This window comes from Martes martes (genome assembly GCF_963455335.1).
Source record: "Martes martes genome assembly, chromosome: 6".
NCBI classification, from domain to species: Eukaryota; Metazoa; Chordata; class Mammalia; order Carnivora; family Mustelidae; genus Martes; species Martes martes.
In genome coordinates, this window is record NC_137893.1 from 58,578,810 (window position 1) to 58,602,259 (window position 23,450).

The 23,450-nt window shown below is 40.4% G+C and overlaps 1 protein-coding gene across 4 annotated transcripts in view; it reads right to left on the reverse strand.

Annotated features, from left to right (window-relative positions):
* Nucleotides 1-23,450, reverse strand: part of PHACTR2 (phosphatase and actin regulator 2) — a gene marked incomplete at its 3' end in the record, with an annotated part of 121,635 nt that overhangs the window by 13,999 nt on the left and 84,186 nt on the right. For all 4 annotated transcript variants that reach the window (XM_080807243.1, XM_080807241.1, XM_080807244.1 and 1 more), the window contains 3 exons: nucleotides 19,708-19,763; nucleotides 14,281-14,342; nucleotides 11,241-11,378 (listed from right to left, as the gene is read on the reverse strand). In XM_080807243.1, the coding sequence (XP_080663369.1) occupies nucleotides 11,241-11,378; nucleotides 14,281-14,342; nucleotides 19,708-19,763 (256 nt within the window). The remainder of the gene's footprint in view (nucleotides 1-11,240; nucleotides 11,379-14,280; nucleotides 14,343-19,707; nucleotides 19,764-23,450) is intronic.

The following is a 23,450-nucleotide window of genomic DNA, read 5'->3' on the forward strand; positions in this document are numbered from 1 at the left end:
AGATTTTGGGGCCTATCCCACATGTTCATCTGCAATGACTTTGGCATTCCTTCATCAAAAGGTGGAGTCTGTTTCTCCAGCCTTGAATCTGGACAAGTCTTGCCACTGCTTTAAACAATACAGCACACCAGGGGTGAAGTTGTGCCAGTCTGGGATCTAGCTCTTAAGTGGCCTGGCACCTTTTGTTTCCTTCTTCTTGGAAGTCAGCTGCCATGTAAAAAAAAAATGTGACTACCCTCAGGAAACCACACTGTGAGAAAGCCAAGGTGCAGGAAGAGGCCTAGGAGGATGAGAAGCCATGGGGATGGAGAGAGAGGCCAAGGAGCAACAAGGCACAGATGGGCTGGTGAAGGAGCCATCTTGGAAGGGGCAAGCAAAGAAAGACGGTTAAGTCACTAGGAGTTGATAACCTGAACACTGTGTCATCTTACAAAAGATAAGACAGAGGCCTTGAGAGATCATGTCACTTGCTAGACATCAAATGGCCGTTAGGGACAAAGATGGGACTCATACGTAGGCCTTCTTACTTCAAGACCCACAGTCTTTCCACTGAAATGAGCTTCAGGGCCTAAGTCATCCAGATAATTGCCTCAGATCTCCATGTTGTGTGTGCTGGTTTGTAATTAGGAATAATGAGTCAGTTATAGGCAATGAACGCGATGTGAAATTATAGGGACTGGTTGTTTGAAAATATATATCAGCAAGATGTAACGACAGGCAATTAAAGAAAAGCAATACTCCTTTTAAAAGTTCACTGCAGGACTACCACAATTTTATTACAAGAGTTGCTTCCTCTTACTATTTAAAGAGAAGGTCTCTTGGGGCACCTGGGAGGCTCAGTGGGTTAAGCCACTGCCTTCGGCTCAGGTCATGATCCCAGGGTCCTGGGATTGAGCCCCGCATTGGGCTCCCTGCTCAGTGGCGAGTCTGATTTCTCCCGCTCCCTCCTCCCCTCCCCTTCCACTCATGTTCTCTCTTGAAGGCTTTGCTCTCTCTCTAATAAATAAATAAAAAACCTTTAAAAAATAAATAAAGAGGTTTCCTGAAAGGGTTATGAGAGGAAAAGGGTACTTAAAGATGCTTCATGTTCAGAAAATACAGGTACAATAATCTTAACTCCCTTCTCTGCAAATGAGACCAGAGTTTAGGCCTAAGGACTCTTCCCGTAAGTGTAAATGGGACTGATTCTGTAGAAAGATATGGGACAGAAAGAGCTAGGCTGCTGTGGTGAGATTGGAGCCCAAATGGTGCTGAGCTGGACCAACATTAGTTAGCCACTGAGCCGAAACCAGGTCTTTCTTTCTTTCTTTCTTTCTTATTTATTTGAGAGACAGCAAGTATGCACACGCATGCATGAGTGGGAGGAGGGGCAGAGCAAGAGGGAGAATCTGGAGCAGACTCCCCACTGAGTGTGGAGACCGACGCAGGGCTCCACCTCACGACCCTAAGATCAAGACCCGAGCCAAAACCAAGAGTTGGATGCTTAAGCGACTGAGTCACCCACGTGCTCCAGAAACCAAGTATTTCTAGGACTGAAACAAAACAGATGCCCTGAGACTGAATACACAGCATTTTTTGGTACTGTGAGAATTACAGAGAAGAGAGAGGAAAGAAGAATAACTGAAACGAAGTTTAAAACTGACTAGTGATAACTGGTGTGAGAAGGTCTGCTTAATCTCCTCTCGTCGGCTCAGGGATCACCCTTGCCACAAGGAGCTGGTGATTTGTTGAAAATATGGACTCTGCTGCCTTCTCAAACAATGTGAGCTGTGAGGCCAAGATTAACTGGAGTTCCCTCATTTGATCTTTTTTTTTTTTGCTTATTTCTTTGATAAAAATCTGATATGGAACAAGGAGGGAATTTTTTTTTAAAGATTTTATTTATTTATTTGAGCGAGAGAGAGAGTGCCAGCAGCGAGGGGTGGGGGAAAGGCAGAGAGAGAGGGAGACTCCCCACTGAGCAGGAAGCCGGCCTCTCGGGGCTTGATCCCAGGACCCAGAGATCACGACCTGAGCCTAAGGCAGATGCTTAACTGACCGAGCTACCCAGGTGCCCTTGGAGTGAAATTCTTGATTACTCATCAAGCTCAATACCATGCATAGGTAAGTGTACTGTTCTTTGCTGCAGGAAAACCAGGAACAGGCCAAGAATATGTCTGTATAGAATTAAAATCATCTGTCTTTCCTGCGACCTGGACCTGTTTAGACAGTACATTCCTGAAAGGGTAGTATGTTCATATTTACATCCCTGGTATAAGACAGTTCTTAATATATTAATAAAGAATTACTTCTTGAGTAACTTCTCAGACAAATCCATGTATTATAGGAATTTTCAATTCTTTCACTAAATAATTTTAGACTAGACTATAAACTGAGGCTTCACGGCATAGTGAAAATCTCACCAGTGGGGAAGAAAGCTTAGATTATCAAGCTTGCCCATGGATGTAACACTGGTGAGCGCTACCATCTATTGATGAACTGGGACTTTATGGATACACTACCTAATTCCCAAGATGGATATAATCGGCTCTACTAGTGAGGAAACCAGAGTTAAATGATTCGGCCAAAGTTGCATCTTCCAAGTGGCCAAGTCAGGAATCATACCTTTACGTGCCCAGCTCCAAAGCCTGCCCTCCCCTTTCCACCATGGACAGAGCGTCCATAGCCTACCCAGGGGGATGACAATTGCTGGCGAGCTTCAGTCTTCAGGCCAAGCTGATGGCCTCCTCTGGTTCTGTCTGTCCTGTCATCTTGGGGCTCATTTTTCTACTTCAGCACAGATACAGACAGATGTTATATCTTACTGTATGAGCATCTGTTTCTAGTGCTCTACTCAAATACATATATTCTAAGATTAAAAATGGTGTCTCAGGGGCGCCTCTGCCTTCGGCTCAGGTCATGGTCCCAGGGTCCTGGGATCGAGCCCCACATTGGGTTCTCTGCTCCGCAGGGAGCCTGCTTCTCCCCACCCCCTGCCTGCCTCTCTGCCTACTCATGATCTCTGTCTGTCAAGTAAATAAAATCTTTAAAAAAAAAAAAAATGGTGTCTCAAAGGTGAATTAAGCTCAATCAAATTCACAATTAATGGGGGGGGTAGACAAAAACCCCTCACAATTAATAAGGCATTTCTCCCACCACTTCTCTCTCCTAATTTGAGCAATTTAATAAGACTACCAGATTTATGCGATTCCCTACAGTGTTTTCATAGAATGGGCATTGACTGGTTATTGACTGCCTCCTGATTTCTTCTCTTTATACTTGAATTGCAAAGATTTTTTTAAATGCAAAGTAGTATCTTAGTGGGGTTAAGACAGAGCACTAGGAAAAGAGAGAGAAGGGATGATGCCTTTAGGAGGCAGGAAGTTCAATGTTTATTTTGAGAGCAGAGGTGGAAATACTTTGTTCCAATAATTTTTTTTTCTTTAAATGGGATATACAGTTCAAAAGTTATAAAAAGTAAAACTTTTTTTTAACATGAAAGTTAAATCACAGATTTTTATACTTAATTGGTATAAAATATATTACTTACAGATAGAATAAAATATATACTCACTCAATAAGATACATTCTCTTTAACCTGTTCATCAGGCATTATGAAGTATTTTTATGAAGCATTATGAAGATCTTTTAAAAAGCAACAAAAATCCAGATATACTTGTAATAAGGATGATTAGCATGTATTATTTTCACTCTAAAATAACGACTGATAGTTTTAGTATCTCTAGGCAATAAGTAACATTTCATTATACTCCTCTTTTAACTTCTAGAGAGAACAAATAACTTTATTTTTTCTAGAGAAAACAAGTAACTTTATTTCATTATACTCCTCTTTTAACTTCTAGAGAAAACTAATAACTATTTATTATAACAAATAATTTCATTTTTAGGCAGAAAATAATATGCATTGCTGTGCATTATAATTGGTATTTCTTTTTGTATTTTTGAATATTCTGATTTTTGCCAACAAACATGAGTCGCTCATGAATACATAATGTGCTTACATTAATGGCATTTTAAATGGTTGCTTTTTTTCTATCTTTAAAAAGTATACAACATTCTTTTAATCTAAAAGAAATTATTCCTATTTTTCTTCGAGGAAAAAAAAATTTACCACATAAATCCAGTTCTAAAAATGCTGCCCTTTAGACTTTCACAAGTGTCAGGAGAACTGGGATAGACAATGTCACAAGGTATAAAATGAGCCTCAGATATGAGGAGGGAGGGGTTCTGGCCTTGCTCTGGGGCTCAAAGTTTGCTCTGCAGGGGAGATGCCAGTCGTGTGCCTTAAAAGTACTCTTGAACAGACACTGGGCCTACAGAAGAAAAATTGACCAAGTAGATCTCCCCTGCAGTTTAGAAGTCCAGCAGAAAAATCTATTTTTGTTTCAACACAAAGTTAAAAAGAAAAATCCTTTCCATTATAACTAAAGATGGAGGAGTTTAACCTTTCAACAACAGACATGAGTTAGAAACTATTTCTAGGGTATGGAAAATTTAATCATTGAGACTCTCGTGGCTTGCATACTTTGCACCTGATGTAATCTTTACTCATTTCCCTGGACACCCCCTACCTGCTTCTCAAAAGCTCAGCATTTGAATATCAAGCCAGCTGGGAATGGTGGATGTGGCAATCATATTTGTAAAAGATGGCAGCAATCACACCTCCAGCCCTCAAGTTCTTCTGCAGTATGACCTCGCCGATCCCCCACTGGGAGGCAGAGCTAACGCCCCTTGCGCTGAAGCTGGGCCATTCGTATGACCCACTTGTAACCAAAAGAATGTGGTGGAGTAAGGCTAGATGTCTTCTGAAGTGGGGTCAGATAAGGCCATACAGCTTTCACCTTAATTTCTTGGGGCACTTGCTCCCGGGAAAGCCAGCTACCGTGTAAGCAGTCTGAGCACTCCGAGGCCACTCTGCTGAAGAGGCCATGTGTAGGTGCTCTGGTGGACAGCCCCAACCGAGCCTAGCTTCTGAGCCATCCTCTCAAAATCACCAGACATGTAAAGAAGTCATTTGGGACCCTCCAGAGCAACCTCTCTGTCACCTGAGGGACACTGAGTGACCACAGTCAACCTCACAAAAAGCAGAAGAATTGCCCAGCTGAGCTCTGACTAAATCCCCAACCCAGAAAAATCTGTAAGATAGAATAAAATGGTTGTCATTTTCAGCCACTAAATTTTGGGAAGTTCACTACACAGAAATGTTGACTGAACAGGGTCATCTAGCGGCCAATAAATGAGAGGTGAATGACCAAAAGCCCAAAACTAGGGGAGGAGAATGGAAGAAAACTTGTAAACAGTGTACACTATTTCTTTCTTCTTTTTTTAAAATTTTTTAAGTTTTTTTTTTTTTCTCAGTAATCTCTGCATCCAGCACAGGACTTGAATTCACGACTCTGAGATCAAAAATTGCATGGTCTTCCAAATGAGCCAGCCAGGCGCCCCTACACTTTTCCCCCTACACTATTTTTAAAAATTTTTTGATTTTACAAAACAACATTCTACGTGCCTTGACTAGTCCTTCTCTTGAAAAGCAACAAAAATCCTGAGCATCACATTTAAAAATTATTTCAAATGTACTGATCAGCCAATAAGAAAGTAAACTATACTTTGACAGAAAGAATAAGTGAAGATGAAGCTCAGAGAAATGAAGTAAGCTGAGCAATGACATTGCCTTTGACCTTGAGGGCATTTGCTACGTTAAACGTGGTGACTGAGGGCAGTCATTTTCAATAGTGTGGTGAGATACTGAAGACCAGGGATGAAACCTGCCAAAGGCGGAAAGCCAAATGAATGACCCTCCCACCATAGAGACGGGTCTCATGGCATAGCCTCAGTGAAGGGTACGCTAGACTGTCTGATCCCCAGAGGATAACATAGATAATGTCATGCTGGTGCTTAGCAGGTGAGGCAGAATGAAATCTACTCTGAGAATATGAACCAGTAAGTAGCCCTCACATGGGTTCACAGCCTGAATTCCTAGCACTAAGGTGGTCCAAAATAACTCAACTTTATATTAAAATAGTATTAGATAAAACAGTCTTTACAACAGAAAGCATTTCTTGGATAGAGTCTCATAATAAAGACTTCATTAGGAAAATGTAATTATCCTAAACTTATATACATCTATTGACACAATCTGAGAATATAGGAAGCAAAACAGAATTATAAAGAGAAGGAAAGATCCATATATGCAGTAGCAGAGGTAACACATCCTTCTCTTGGTCTGGGACCAAGCAGACAAAAAAGAAAAAAAAAAAAAAAAGGAAGGATACAGAAATCTGAATGAGACTCACAAACTTAAGTTTCAGACGTATTTAAAACTCCATACCCCAGAACTGTAGAAGGTACACTGTTTTTAAGGATATATAGGACATTTATAATTACTGATCACATACCTTCAAAATTCCAATATTTAAAGTCACACTACAGTCCATTTAAATCAGGATCTTTGGGGGTGGGACCCAGATCCAGGCATCACTATTTTTAAAGCTCCCCACCCCAGCCCTTGAGAGCAATGTGCAGCTAAGGTTGGGAACCACTGACATATAGCATCATTTATAGCCTTCAGTGGTTGTATCAGAAAATAAGAAAGGAAGAATGTTAATGACTTATTTTTTTAAAGCTTTTATTTATTCATTTGAGAGAGAACAGGGGTGGTGGTATGCGGGGAGGGATTTGCGGGAAGGGCAGAGAGAGAGGGAGAATCTGACTCCCAGCTGAGCCTGGGATATGGGCTCAATCCCAGGATACCAAGATAGGACCTGAGCTGAAGTCAGATGCTCCCACCCAGGTACCTCAGAAGGTTAATGATTTAAAGAGTTCACCTTAAGTTAGAAAAGAATGAACAAATAAAGCCAAGAAAATTAGGAGAAAGATCAAAGAGCAAATAGCAACCCAGGAAACATATTAAAGATGATCCACAGAGCTCAAGGCGTATCCTATATCTTCTAAAAACATCAGTTGTAGGTAAATTAACAATTTAAATGTGAAAAGCAAAACTATAAATGTTTTAGAAAACAGTCTAGCAGAATACATTTACAACTTTGGTATGAGAAGAATTTTTTCAAAGAAACAAAATCACAAGCCACAAAGAAAAGGTGGATAAATTCATTGCATTAAATTTAAGAAATCTCTTTGTGTCAAAAGATAACCATAAAGAGAATGAAATGTCATAAATTGGAAGATACATACATATTTGCAATATATAAACTGGAATATATGAAGAACTCCTGTGAAGCAACAAGAAATTGACAACTCCCCCCCAAATAGACAAAAGGTACAGAAGTGGAACCTGAATGCCCAATAGGTATGAAAATATGCTCAACCTCATTAATAATTAATGAGAGGCAAAGTATAATTATAATGATGTTATTTCATAACCACTGGGTTGTCATGTAAAAAAAAAACAATAAAAACAAAACAAAAAAATGACTATCACATGTTGGCAAGAATATTGGATGACGGGTAACCTTTGCTGTGGAGGGGTAAACCAGAGCGATCATTTTGGAAAGCGGTTGACACTGCCTAATTTTGCTGAGTACCCCTATATTGTAGGGCCCAGCAATTCCATCACCAGGAATATATGTTAGAAAAAACCTTGGATCAGTGAACTTGAAGATGATATAGGAATCTTCATAGAAAATAGCTTGTACACCTAAAATCTGGAAACCAACTAAATAATTAGCAACTGAATGGATAATTACTTTGTGACTTATACATATAATGAAATATTATATTCCAGTGAAAAAGAATAACTATCACCTAGTCCATCAACCCAAATTCTTTTGTTAGTTGAATGATGCAACACCCAGAAGTATGTTGTAGGATTCCAATCACTAAGACTCCCAAACTGGCAAAATCAAGAAATACATATGTGTTGTTTATGGGTTTATATGAGGTGGTTAAACTCCTAAAAGGAAAAGAAAGAAAGGGAATGATTAACACAAAAGTCGTAGTGGTTATTCCTCCCAGAAGGAAGGGAAAAGCAGTTGGGGAGGAGTCCACGGGGCCCTGCTCAGGTATTAGTAATACTCAGGGATTAATAAAACAGGTGTCTTCTTTTTATTATTAAAATGGTACATTTGTTTCATATATTCTCTATCATGTGATGTAATTCATAACTAAAAAATTAAAGGCTAGAAGAATGTGTAAGATAAGACCTGAGATAGAGTTAGGGTTGAGAAAGAAATGTTATCCGTTGTTAACACTCACTCTGAAGACTACATCTGACCTAAAGCCTCGTGTTTCTTTGTGGGCGTCAGATACCACATGAGGTCACAAGTGAAGTCTACTGCTGCTGAAAGGTGAGGATAAAGCATGGAAGGCAGATAAAGCAGTGGAAACCACTCAGAATTAAGTGGGAGGCAGAAAAGGGAAGAGCAGAGGGCTGTGATCAGGATAAAACACACTCAGTGGTCTTAGCAGTGATTCACATCAGCTTGAGAGGGGCTCCCAGAGGGAGACATGTTTTTCACACCCCATGACAACTTGCTGGACACCTGGATGTGAGCGGTGAGCAGCAGGCAAACGGCAGGCTCCCACTGTCCACAACGTGCTTCAGGAGACACCTTTAAGGCTCAGCTCAAGGCTGGGAGGGCTTGCCCCAAATCCTCCCACCTTCCCCCTCACGCTCCCTCACACTCCCTGGCGCTCCCACATGCTCCACACACTCACTGTCTGTCACTCACTGCACTTGTGTTCATGAGTATACCCTCTTACCAGAACACAAGGCTCTCAAGGCCAAGTGCTCTTCTCTTGGACACCCAGGGAACAGCATGGGGCTGGAGGTTACCTAGGGAGTTACAGGTGTGAGGGTAAGAAACCACATTAAGTATTTTACAAGCAATTCTAGGTACCCTAGAAACTTGACATTTCCTTCAGGAAATGAGGCACTGATTGGTAGTGAGCTTGACACATGACCTGAGTATCCGTCTTCTTCATCCCCTGGAGGCTGTTCTCAACCTGAGTGATTTTACTTGCCTTGCAAAAGCCTCCTCCATCAGGGCACATTCCTCAGCATGTGCCCTCCATCCCAGCCTCAAGGGTCTCTTCCTTGCCTTTTCTACATACACACATTCTCTTGGTGCTCCATTGATTATGCCCTACTGTATCCGTTACCGACCTTTTCTAATATATATTCAACCTCTCCCTTTCTTTTGGCTCCTTCTTCGTGCTCAGGTGTTTCTTGCATTTATAGAAGGTTGCAGCCTCCACCGTCATCGCCCCTCAGCTGACTTCCTCCTCCTATCACTTCTCCATCACAGCCAAGACTCTTGAGGTTGTATTTTATTCTCTTTGTCTCCACTAGTCAAACTTCCACCCACCAGACTACCAAAATGCCCCCTCTTACCACGTTCCTAACCACTTGTGATCTGTCCTTCTCCTTCCTAGGCTGTTGGGCTACATCTCCTTGGTCTCCTCTTTCCCCACCTCACAGACATTTCTTCTCTGTGTTCTACCACCATTTTGTCAGAGTTGGGTCCCTTGGGTGGTATTCCCAGCCTCCTTCCCTCTATTCTCATTCCACACATCCATCCTTTATGATCGTTTTCCTCCCCATTTTTCATTTCTTCCTCCCCAGATTTGTGGTATTCCCAGCCTCCTTCCCTCTATTCTCATTCCACACATCCATCCTTTATGATAGTTTTCCTCCCCACTTTTCATTTCTTCCTCCCCAGATTTCATTTCTTCCTATGAGCAAATGATTTTTGTTAAACATTTATTTGTTTGTTTGCTTGTTTGTTTGAGAGAGAGGGAGAGAGAACCTCAAGCAGATTCCCTGCTGAGCACAGAGCCAGACCCAGGGCTCGATCTCACGTCCCCAAGATCATGACCTGAGCTGATATCAAGAGTTGGATGCTTAAGCACTGAGCCACCCAAGAACCCGTGAGCAAATGAGTTCTGATCTCTATCTCCAACATATGCTTGACATGGAGTAGCGTGAAGCCTCCTACTAAAATGTACAGCATGTAATTAAATACCTAGCTCTCGCATTAACACTGGATGTGGCACGAGTTTATTCGATACCCAATATTTTTTTTAAAGATTTTTTATTTATTTATTAGTCAGAGAGAGAAAGAGAGAGAGAGAGAGAGCAAGCGCACAGGCAGACAGAGTGGCAAGCAGGGGAAGAGGGTAAAGCAGGCTCCCTGCCGAGCAAGGAGCGCGATGTGGGACTCGATCCCAGGACGCTGGGATCATGACCTGAGCCGAAGGCAGCCGCTTAACTGACTGAGCCACCCAGGCGTCCCATATTCGATAACCAATTTTGCATAAAGACAAAATTTAGAAATTACTTGGGAAAAAAAGAAAGAAAACAGAAATCATTATTTGGAATATTGGGAAAATCCTAAAGTGAAGACTGTGGAAACAAAAGGCTGGCAAAATTCTTTGGCTTTGGAATCATATTATTCATAAAATAGTCTTTCTCCATGATGCAAACCATTATACACTTCAGTTTTTCTGGACTGTGAGCTATGATATAGATTAGGGGTTGGTAAGCCATGGCCCGCAGGGCAAATCTGGCCCACCATCTGTTTTTGTAAATGAAGTTTTACTGGAACACATATCCATCCATTCATTTACATACTGCCTATGGCTGTTTTCATACTCTAATGGCAGAGCTGAGCTGTTGCAACAAAGACAGTATGGATTACAAAGCCTAAAATATTTATTCTGGCCATTTATAGAAAAAGTGTGCTGGCCTTGATATAGATCAATACCTTTTTCACTGTAAACATATCCCTTTATATTATTCATTACTATTTTTTAAATTTTTATTTTAAGTAGGCTCCATGCCCAACATGGGGCTTGAACTCATGACCCTGAGATCAAGAGTCAAATGCTCTACCAACTGAACCAGTCAGACACCCCTTAATATACCCCTTTAAAATGATAACTTGCATAAATTATATTTTCTAAAGGTAAGGATAAATCATGGCTGTGGGACCACCCCACCCTCAATCCAGGCATGAATGCAGACAGGTTACGTGGTAACTGAGAATGAATTTTTCCGAGACTTACCTGAAAGAACCTCACTGATATTACTAAATATACCACTTAAGTGGCTTAAATAACCAAGGCAGAAAATTGTGGACCTATCTGGTACTATCTAGTCTTGTGGGATGACTGTGTGTGTGTATATGGGGGGAGGAGGGGTAAGTGGATACTGAAGCTTTGAGAAAAGCAATAAAATCATGAACAAATAAAATCATGGCTAAAACCACAAGGGCTCTTGCCTTGTCTGCAGGTGTTAACCTGGCCCAGGGCTTGTCTGCCCGGCGATCGTAGTCGGGAGAATCGGTGACTTCTACATACTCATTAAACCGCAGGATCCTTCGAGCTTGTAGCTCTGCCACTGTGGGTCTCAGGCTGAGCTGCAGGGGGATAGGGAAAAGAAAGGACAAGTTTAGGAAACCATTTACAGCCTCATGGTGGCAAGTTTTCTATAGAGAACTTCAAAATTATGGTTAAATAAGGTCACTTTCAGATATCCAAAAGAAAAAAAAAAAGGCAGCAGCATCTTGGGAGTTTCTAATGAGAACCCAAAAGCAGTGTGCCCTAATTCTGAGACTATAAAAATCATCATTGTTAGATAGGTCACAGGCTTTGGCAGCCATCTGTGTTATGCTATTTTCCGCACCTTGCCTGGCATAAAGACACCTGTCATCTCTGACACAAGGAGCACGAAGCAACACAGACACAATAGCAATCCAGATAGAGGCTAGCTGGTTTGGAGACTGAATCATCCAGACAAAAGTACTCTTAAAACTTCTAGAAATGAGATCTCTGCTCCTATTATATTAAACTCCTATATTCAGAAACGCACAAAGTTATGACAAAGAAATGGTCTGGTGAAGCCTGTGCTTACAGCAGTCTTCTGGGTGAGACTAGGGACCCATGCCCAGATTTGACCTTACCCTTGCTTGCTGCAGAAGCTGCTGTGCAGAAATCAGCAGGGGCACGGAGGAGGACATTCATTGGGCCAGAACTGCTTAAAACAGGCTGGGATGATTAAGGTACTTCATTGGGCCAGAACTGCTTAAAACAGGCTGGGATGATTAAGATCCAATGACTTGGATCCCTCCTGTGGTCTTTGTCAAATTCAAATTCATAGTTCTATTTAATTCACTCAGCCCTGTGTATTTGCTCTCCTTTCCCAAGCCCAAGAATAGGAGAGATGGTTCTGAGAGACGAAAGAGTCCTGGCCCTGCTGACAGGCATTATCTACTCTCTTCTCCTGAGGTTCATGCTTCTGCGGCCTCTCTCGGTCTGAAGATGTCACAGACCCAGGCCTCTGCTGTACCCATGGGGTCCATTCCCAGTACCTTTTCTATCCGTATCTGTACGTGCATATAGCCGGCCCATCCACTATCTAAGTGGTCCTCTTTGGAGGGGTACCTCATTTGCAAAGATTCACTTTTTAAAAAAAAAGTAAAGTACTATGATACACAAAAATGATGTTTTTGTGGTAACAAAACAGAACAAAACAAAACAAACCCTTTTCTGAGCCTCAGTTTCCTCTTGGGTAAAATGAGAGGGTAACCTAGGTCAATACTCTAACATTCAAGTCCCTCAAGGACTTTTAGAAGGCCTGTCTCTATACTCTGAGTTCACTTGAGCTGGGTTATGGCAATGGCAGCTCCTTCTAACTTCATAAAGCCCTGGTAGGCAAGGGACAGAGGGAAGAATGATCTAAGTGGCTCTCTTCTACTCTCACTTGTCTAATCTCTACTGTTAGCTTCTTACTGCTTCTCTGGGGCAGGCAGGGCTAAGGAAGTAGAGAAATGACTGCCTCTGGGAAGTGCCCAAAGACATGTGACCAGAGACCACAGAAGTTCTTCCTCCAGTCTTGCCCTTTAGGACCATGCTATTAGTGCTAGGAATGTCCTGGATCTATGGCAGAGAGCTCTGTAGAGTGGAGGCCAGAGGGACTCAGGGGCTAGGGGTCAGGGGTCAGGGTGGGTTCCGTTGCCTCCTGGCGGGGCTCAACTGGATGCAGCAAAGATTATTACGTATGGCAGGGGTGAGCCTGGAACAATGAGGAGAGGCTATTGCTTATCCGTAGCCGGTAACTTGGCAGCCACGGAATATTAGAAGAGCCACCTCTAGCAATTCAGTTTACAGAAATTTTCTCAGCTTGATCATTACTTGTCATTTAGAGTCTTTGGAAAAGAAAAACGAAAAAACGAATTAAGGATCTTTTCCCCTTTAAATCAAAACCAAAAACTCTCAAAATACAATCTTCAACTTTTCCATGGGAACCGGGTTTCTTCTCCCTGCCTTAGAATGCCTTTGTTGTGGACTCCCCAGCCAGCCCAGATAAATGTGGGTCAGGTCACACGCCTCCCTGCAGATGTCATATTCTACTCATCCTGCCTCAACAAGGTGTGAAAGGTATATCTGAAGAATTACTGAATACAGATTCATAATGAAATATCAACTCTGATAGGTCTTAATTTTTCCGAAGACTATTATTATTTTAACACTTACAGAAAAGAGTAAAGGCCCAGGTATCAGATTTATATATATATTTTTAAAGATTTTATTTATTTATTCATGAGACAAAGAGAGTGAGAGAGAAAGAGGCAGAGGCAGAGGGAGAAGCAGGCTCCCTGCTAATCACAGAGCCTGATGCAAGACTCAATCCTGGGACCCCAGGATCATGATCTGAGATGAAGGCAGCTGCTTAACCGACTGAGCCACCTAGATGCCCTCAGATTTATATTTTCATGAATGGGTGGAAACAACTGAGTCTTGGACGAGAGCTACTTGTCAATGTGGGTAGCACTGCAGAATGCAGGTTGGGTGATCAAGTTCACTTAATTACTGACCCAGCTCACATGGAATAGTGGCAGATCTCCAATTTCATATTTATTTAATATTTCCAAAATTGCATAGAAAACATGAACATTTTAAAAACTATATTGAGATGTTAATAATGGTTATCTCTGAATAAAAGACATTTGTTTGATTTTCTTTTTGTTTTTGTTCCTTTCTGCACTTAAAAAAATCACATAGCTTATATGTTATTTTCATAATCAGTAAATATAATTTGAAAAATCTTATTGCTAGCTTTTTAAAATTAGCATAGCATGCAATTATAAATATAATTCATATCATATGCATTATATTGATTTTAATATCTATGATTGGTTATTGGCTAATAGGAATAATTATTCCTCAATGTTAGATTTAAAGGTGAAGAGCTGATTTGCAATTAAATAATGAAGTAGATCCCAAAACACACATGCTTATTAACAATCATAGTTTCATTACCTTTCTGCTGAGTCTGCGCTTAAGTTCCATTTTTGCTTCTTGTTCTTCTTCTTCATTCTTTTCTGTTTATTAATGAGGGTGGGAGAGGAAAGGCATGAAGACTTAGTTACTATGAATGATTTTATAATCAGAAAAATAGATCAGGCCACAATTATTTGACTTAGTGACCAAACACTCCACCATCTTTAAAAAGTTGTCAAAAGATTTTGCAGAAAAATTGTTCATTAATTTGTGTGTGTGTGTATGTGTGTGTGTGTGTATACACAATATATAATATATATAATATACAATATATGTAATATACATATTACAAGTTTATATAAGTTTTTTATATACAAGTATATATAAAAAGTTTATATGTGTATATATAAACTTTTTCTCCTTACGGGATTGGTTTCCTTACTAACTATAAACCTTTTAGCTTCCTGACTTCATATTCTATTCTGAAAAACATTATAGGAGTGCCCACACTCTGGTGAAAACCTTTCATTGCTGAACATCTCTGGGGCTTATAAGCACCATTTATCAGAATACAGATAAACATTTACTCCTGGATCTGGCCCTTACATGAAAATCTGAGACATATCAAAAGAGCAAATTAGAACCATCTGATGCATGTCTGAGTTGATTTCCATTCAAATCCAACCAAAATACTTGATTTGTCTGCTTTGGTTTCCACAGAAGCAAAATGCAGTCATTTCTTTGGACTCTGCCTTCAAACCAGAATGTTCTGAATGGGGTTATTATGGTGTACTGTTGATGGAGATGATTTATTTTCTTGTGACTTTGACTTTCCAAAGTCATCTGTTTCTCTAGTGCTTCACCAAATGGTACAATTTAATGGCCAATTTAATGAACGCTGTCCAATGGATGGGATGAAGAGAAAAACGACCAGAAATTTTAAAGAAATAAACACCCCCTTCAGATTTTCATGGTTGCTTATTTGATGAACTTCTCTCTGGTGCTTCTAGCAACTCATCGTTTGTTCAATAACTGAGCACAGATTTTCACTATTTGGATGCCATTGCTTACAAAAGACTATCTTTTAGAAGATGCTGTTATGAATTCTACTGAAGGAACATCACACGATCTAAAGGCTCAACCAAAAGGTTGAAAAAGAAAAGTTTCCTCTATGAAAAGGTAAATCTATTTTTAAAGTTCAAATAGACTTCTTACCACTAAGATTGTTTTTTATCACGAATAAAGTATCAATATTCAGTATTTGTACCAACTGTATTTGTTAACTGAACATACTAAGTTATCTATTAATTTTCCTTATTTGGACAGGGAAAAGTTTCAGTGTTCTTCCAAAATACTAATTTTAATTCATAAGAAAGAGGATGATCTGGCTGGTTATTCAGACAACGAGTAAACATAAACTGAAAACACGCTGCAAAGACAAGGAACACTCGGTTAGTACGCTTTCAGTGAAGTGCCTGTGTGCCAAATTTTGTTATAATTCAGATTTCTTCCTATGCAAACACTGTAGGTTTTTCTAACTGCTTCACAAAATGTATGTCCTTTGGTATCCTTAAAATACATGCTTAGGGTCAAATATTTACTTTACATGAGTTGGATAAGGCATATAGGTTATAAATTATATGTAACAGACACGAGCCAAACTTGTGGTCATGTGACTCAAACTAAGGCTCTTCAAGGTCAGCCAGCCTATGACGCTATTACTACTAAAAGGGAAAATATAATCCTCAAAGCATTTTAGTCAATTCCTCTTATATGGTGACCGTGCTCTATTTTTAAAGGTACTTTCCAAAGACAGAAAAGTGGATATCAACTATGACTCAAAGCCAACAAATGAGGGAATATTCAATAATTTCATCTTATTAAGAAGCACAGTGTCCATCTGGGTGACAGCACATTACCTATGCAAAAAGAGATGGGCCACTGCAGTTGCAGGAATTAAATAAACAGGATTTTACCACCTGGAATTTGTTTTAACATCAGGAGCTGACTTCTTTATGTATTTCCATATTTGAAATTGTACTTTTGAAGAAGTTAAAGAAAGTGAGAGGTGGAAGGAAGTCAACATGACTGCTGTTCCACATTTTTCTAAATAACTTGTAAAATCTCTTACAAAGAATCAAATCTTTAACTTAGTTTAAAAAACTTCACTGAGTTTTTTAAAGGTCTCCTTTGTTTGCCTATTAGACAGCCAATTACAAAGCAGGATGTAAACCTTTCTGGTCCCTTTAAACAGACTGGAGGGATATTCACGAAGGAAGTGACCTAGCTCATTGACAAATATTGCCTTCAGTAAGGCCTCAGAGCAGGGCTGGGGGCGGGGAGGAGTTTTTAGAACAGCCACAGGAAGTGTTTGCTATCACACACACACAAACAATACATGTGGCTTAACAGCCATGGGCACTGCAGGAAACCTACCCAGCTAACAAGTGTTGCCCACAGCATTTTATGAATTAGCTAAAAGAAGACAGAAAAGCACCAAAACATTGGCACCCGAAATATTAGAGTCTTGAGTCATCAATTTGGATACACTAGGTTAAAAAAAAAGCTAACTATTTTTTTGTGGGTTTCTCTTTTTGCTGATTTACATATTTTTCGATAAGGATGTTTTTAACAAAAGAAAATGCACTTATAAACCTACTTTGAAATGCATCAAAAAATAACATGGATCAAGGGAAGGCCAGATATGTGATAAGCCAAGATAGGATAAAATGTAAAAAAAAAAAAAAGATGCGATAAGATGTTAATGGCAGAATATAAATAGTACATATATGGGTGTTTACTGTAAAATTCTTTTTTTTCTTTCATTTATTTATTTATTTATTTATTTATTATTTTTTAAAATTTCTTTTAAGTGTACCAGAATTCATTGTTTATGTTCCACACCTAGTGTTCCATGCAATAAAATTCTTTCAACTTTTCTCTATATTCAAAAAATTTAATAATAAATGTTGGGAAAAAAAATACAAGCAGCACTCAATACCATGACACTTTTTTTTTTTTTCTACAGAATATACAGCTGGAATTATAGTCACAACTAAATAGATCTATAACTTCTATTGCAGCCCTATAAAAGGTATTCCATGAACATTTCTTTTCCTCAAAGGCAAATGTTGACCTTCCCAGCACCAAAACTTATTTCCTCCTTTTAACAATATTAAGGGATCGGTTCTAAAATGTACAACTAAATATAACTTTATATGTTCTTTTAAAAAGCCTCGATGCTGTAAAATAGGAAAGCGAGGGAGTAAGGTAGATGCTGGGAATGAAACACTAAGAGACAAAAATGTGTCCTGTGGTCTCAGTGAAAGCGATCAGCGCTGACTGCCCCTTGACTCATGTTTATAAAACTAATGGCGGGCCTGGAGTTGACAACTGCTGAATGAGTTTGTGCTGTGAATGAGTTCCCTGGTCTGTCAAGACAAGGTGACCTAGTTAAAATAAGTGTCCTTAAAAAAAAAAAAAACCCACACCATGTCACACACAGACTTTTCTTTAAAGAGTCATCATACCGCTTTTGAACAAAAGCTGGAGATGAAATACATGGACAAAAAAGAGCAATCTGTGTGGAAGAAGCCAGAGGCAAAGGGACTGAATAAAGTATTGTAAACTATGCCGCTGAGTTCCCTGGGGTGGCTCAGTGGAATGCCCTGGATGACCTCCACCGGTTCTCCTTTCTGCTTCCCTTGGCCACACAATACTATGTCAGGAGATCATAAGCCAGTTATCAGCCTCCCCAGACTGGAAATGTGTCTTTTGTTTCCAGAATAAGCATGGTTAGATAAACTACGAAGGAAGTAAGAAAAGGGCTGGAGTCAAATCTGAGGCTGACTTTGGCGTTTCCCTCTTCCCTGAACCTCCAGGAAAATAGGGTATAGAAGCCAAGATAGCACTTAAGATCAACGTGGGATAAATTTCTACATCTATGAAACAGTTCCTCAAATAACCAAACACCACTGTGGTTTGGCACTATTTGTCTCACAGAAGCAGGAAAGAATTACCCAGCATCTGCTCTTCCCTTTTTTCCTAGGTATTGCATCAGGCATCCAATAAGACACGATCTTTGTGTGCTGGGAGCTTATGGTCTGCCCCTGAGCTTACCTAAAGTTTAATTCAACAAATATTTTCCAGGAGCCTATTATCAAAAGCCTTGAACTTTCTTGGTTGCGTGTTGTTGTCAAAATTCGACGTTGCTTTCATTCTTCCTCAGAACTCTAAAACACAACTTTCTTTTCTTTCTCACCGTGACCTTTTCCCATCTCCATACTGGCTCCTCTACACACTGATGGCCACCTCAGTCCTTCCTTGGGTTCTACTCCAGTTTTTGGTCACAAAGAGCCAGACCAAAATATTCCAAGGAAAGAATCCCATAGACTGGCAATGCCCCTCACTGTTCAGTCCTCATGGCTGGGTTGTCTTAGGAAGAGCGACTATAGTATAAATAAGCCATTAAAATCTTCTGTTCCTTTGAGAAAGAAAACAACTCAGATTGAAGAGTGGGGGTCATCCAGACAAGCCAGCCTGACTCTAGGAGCCTGACTGAGAAAGATTTCCCACATGCCCATGGCTCCTTGCTATCGTATCTGGGGTTTTGCCTATCTCTGTTCTTTGACATTTTGTACAATAAAAAGCTCTTTAGAAACTGGGCTAATAATATATAAAACAAAAAACAAAAAACACTAAAATATATATATATAAAACTGCAGCTAGGCTCCATTTAAAAATATCCATTACTTAACTCACTGTGGTTGGTAACCACATTGATACACTACATAAGCTCAGACTGCTTCTGCTGGTTTTATAGCTTTAACATACAAACTCCAGTGAAGTTCTACTGGACTAGCCAGTAAGAAGGAAAGTCAAAGAAAACAGAGGGGAAAGCAGAATGGGAAAATAAAGTAGGAAAATGAATGGAGAACTTCTTAAGTGCCGAGAAATTATAAATAACTCAAGAGGGAAACAGAGTTATCATAACAAAGGAAAATGAAAAGGACTCAAAAATTTCTTTTACCATAATTCTGTTTTAAATTGAGTCATTTGTTAAATGTGGCAACAAACTGTATTATTAATAATAATATAGGAATGTTTGATTTATTTCCTTGTGGATTCTTTGGCCTTTTCTTTGACATTTATTTGCAAGCAGACTGGAGCGTTTTCTTCTATTTAATATTTGGGTAAAAGAACACATGAAATGTATCTCATCTCTCTTAAAAACAACTGCCACAACCATGACTCTTGTCTGGGGGATACCAGGCTTCAAGCTATAAGACAAAATACGAACTTCAAGAAATTGTTTTTTAAATTATATAAAAATGTGATCTAAATGGGCCATTTCCATTACTTGTGGATAGTAAATATATTAAGGTTTCCTACTGATAAATGGATTGTCTCTAAAGGGAGCTTGTTAATGGTTACATGAGGAATCATTGTAAAATATAAGATACTCACGTTTTAGGATATTTCTTTGCTCTAACTCTTCAGTCGTGGGCCTCTGGCTAAGCCTCCTGTGACGAAAAAAGGATATACTGCAGGTTACAAACAAGGTCCCCTTGGCAGGAGATGCAAAATAAAATAACAAAGACACAAAACTTTATTTTTTTCCTGTTTTGAGAAACACAAATCTATTTTAAGGTTACCATCCTTTCTGTTAGTTTGGAGACTAAAGATTGTGGCTGAGGCTGCTGCCTACTCCCCATTATCCATTCCTCCTTCTTCCTTTTAGATCTAGAACCTCCTGAGATACAGCTGTGGCTCCCAATACAGACTTCTGCCTCCCTGGCAGCAAGGTGCGGCCATGTGACCGAGTCCCTGCCGTGGGATGGGAGCAGAATGGTATTTGTAACGTTTGCCTTTTACCCTTAAAATGACTGAGTGTGTCTTCCCTTTTTATTCCTTCCTCCACAGGCTAGAACTTAAACACGATCATGTGAGCCAGCTTAGACCATGCAGATGAGAATATCCACGGAGCAAAAGGACAGAATATGGGTGCCTGGCTGACTGCAAGGAATAGTGCTCCCTACACACCCTGTACAGCCCACTTACCTCTGGACTGTTCTGCGAAAGGAAATAAACACACGAAAGTGTCTTATTTGGACCACTGCACTTTTTGGTCTCTGTTAGAACAGTTTAGCCCATCCCCTAAGTAATACACAGATCATTAGAATCTAGGAAAGTTTTCTGCTTGAGAGTTCATGCTAACTCAAAAGATGCCTGATCTACATGGCACAGAGTTTCAAGTGAAATACTGCTTTTGTGACCTCAAATGGATTTGTGTATGTGTGTGTGCGTGTGTGTGTGTGTGTGTGTGTATTTTCAAGATTTTATTTATTTGAGAGAGAGAGAGAATGAGAGAGAGAGCATGAGAGGGGGAGGGTCAGAGCGAGAAGCAAACTCCCCACCGAGCAGGGAGCCCAATGCCAGACTCAATCCCAGGACTCCAGGATCATGACCAGAGCTGAAGGCAGTTGCTCAACCAACTGAGCCACCCAGGCGCCCCTCAAATGGATTTATAATACACATAGAGTTATCTTGAGATATATGGGCCCTTTCCATCTGCCTTCAAGAAAAGCCAGGCTCATCTGTGATTATTAGCTAACTCTTTGTACACAAAAGCTGAATGACCTACTACCCCTTTATAACTTTCTTCTTGATCTTGTTTATCATAAATCACAGACCTGTTGTAAAATTTCTTCTGGATGTAGGATGAGTTTGTGCCATGTAAACATATGTATGAAGGTAATTTTAATAAAAGATACTATCAATTCTAACATTATGCCTGTGGCAGAAATGGTGTGAAGAACTGAAATCAATGATATTTTAAATACCTCATTAAAATGTTTGTTAAAGTTTAATCTTCACCAGAACTACCTTGAAAGTAACTTACGTAACTGAGCCCACAGAAGAACCCAGGCAGCTAGGAGGGAGCCCAGCCAGGTGAGGGGCCACCCATGTATCCTGTATCTACACCGTATCCTCTACCAAAGACATTGTCCTCCTTTTTTTTTGATGGAGTTTCCTCCTTCAGGAATACCCTTCTCTCTTTATCTGCCTACTGAAATCTTACAAATGACTAAAACAGTAACCTGCAGGTGGGCGTCTGACCTGTCCTGCGAGTGACTTTTGACCTCCTGGTTCTCTGCCCTATGCAGCGCTCACACACAGGTCACACACCTATCAGAGCACTTATCACACAAGTAATAATAAAGATAAGGCAATAATCATAGCTCTCATTAGCTCATACTTTTAAAGTCCCAGGCACTGTACCAGGTGCTTCATTTACATTACTGTGGATCCTCAAAACAATTCAGCAAGGGAGTAACCCATTTCCATTCTGCAAATGAGGAAATGAGGGATTAATTCACTTGCTTGAGATCAAAAGGGCTCGTGAATGCTGGAGCACAGCCTCATACCTAGTTCTCCTGACCTACATGTTTGTGCTTTTCAGTTGACCTCCCCAAGCAATATCTCTTTCTGTCTCTTTCACTACGCACAGAGTACCCCAAGGTAGGGACTATGGGTGATTTATCTTTGAATGACAGTGATCAGCTGTACAGTCTCTGTAGAAAAACAATTCTACAAAATGTACATATTTCTGACACTAAAAACTCTACTCAAAAATTTTAATGGCTATAGTTTATGTGTATACTTACAGATGCCCTCAAATTTGGGGGGCTTGGAGGTAGAATCCCTATATAAAACAGACAGAAGAGGCTGTTCTGGGTGGATGGTTAAGAGTGGGGCGAAGGAGTCCTTCCCATCCCACCGCAAACACACCCACACTGCCCGGGTTACCCCACAGAAGCCCGAGTATCACCTCCAAGAAATCCTTGATGAGACAGTCAGAAAACAACTGCCCTATGCTTAGTTCACCATGTCAGCTTCTCCCAATGTCCTTCATCAGTCCCCTGTTTTCAAGCACTTGGTTTGTTTTAATTCATCACTGTTCTAAATAGCCTTGAAATAAACATCTTCGTAAAGCGTATGGGTTTTGTTTCCCTTTTGGATTATTTTCTTCTAGTATCGTTTCTCAAATGGAATGACCATGTCAAGGAAGAGGCTGCTCTACGATTTCTTTTTTTCATATTGTTAAGTTGCTCTTCAGAAATACTGAACAAAGGTGCCAATACTGGGTTTGATTTTTTAAAATGTTTTACTTGTTTAAGGGATATATAATGATTTAAATTACTAATAAAAATATTTAATTCTATTACGTGCCTGCTACGACCCAGGCACTCAAGGGCTTTCAGTGTAGCATCTCATTTCTCGCCACAAGCCACTGGTTGGCCCCATCTGTCAAGCAGAGAAGAGCCTCTGGAACCCCGGCCCCACACCAATCCCACAGGTCCAACACAGTCACAGAAGTCTTCCACTTCCAAGCAAGGAGAAGAATTTCTTCCACTTCCAGATCCCGCCCTGGGATCCCAGATTGCTCCCTTCTCCCAACTGATGCACTCTGTTATTTACACAGAGTGAGAGAAGTCAGCTAAATGGATACTACTATTAAATATGCTTAAACTGATCATCAAACATTGGCACTCACTTCTACTAAACGTGCCAGTCCGATGGACCTCCAAAGTCACTGGTGGCCAAAGCAGAAACCCTCCAATGGCTGGAGGCAGAATGTGAAATCAGATAACCACTTGTTTGAAGTTAAAAGGGGGAGGCTGTGATAGGGGGGCTACAGTTACCTGACTTGGATGGAGCTGGTCACTGAAGCTAACTGATATTTCTAGAGACTCTAAGCCCACAGGGCAGAACCTCATGGCGATCACAGGAATGCCAGAGAGCCCATGGATTAGGCCAGGAGTTGGGCAAACTATGACTTACAGGCCAAATCTGGCCTGCTGCCTATTTTCGTGAATAAAGTTTTATCGGAACACGACCATACCCATTTGTCTATGTGTTGTTCATGGCTCCTTTCATGCTGTTACTAGCACAGTGGTGTAGCTGCAATACCACCTCCGAATTGGTCCTTCATAGAAAAAGTTGTTGTTGACACTTGGCTCAGACTTTGGTGACACCAAAGCCACTGACTGGCTGGACCAAAGGGAAAGTTGAGTGGTTCACCATCCAGGACCAACTTCAGAAAACCACACAGGCCACGTGTGCCCTTACCCAAGGAATTCACAATGATCTCAGCTGGGCAGGACACCACAGGTGGGAGAGAAGTATGACTTCGTGAGTACTGTGTG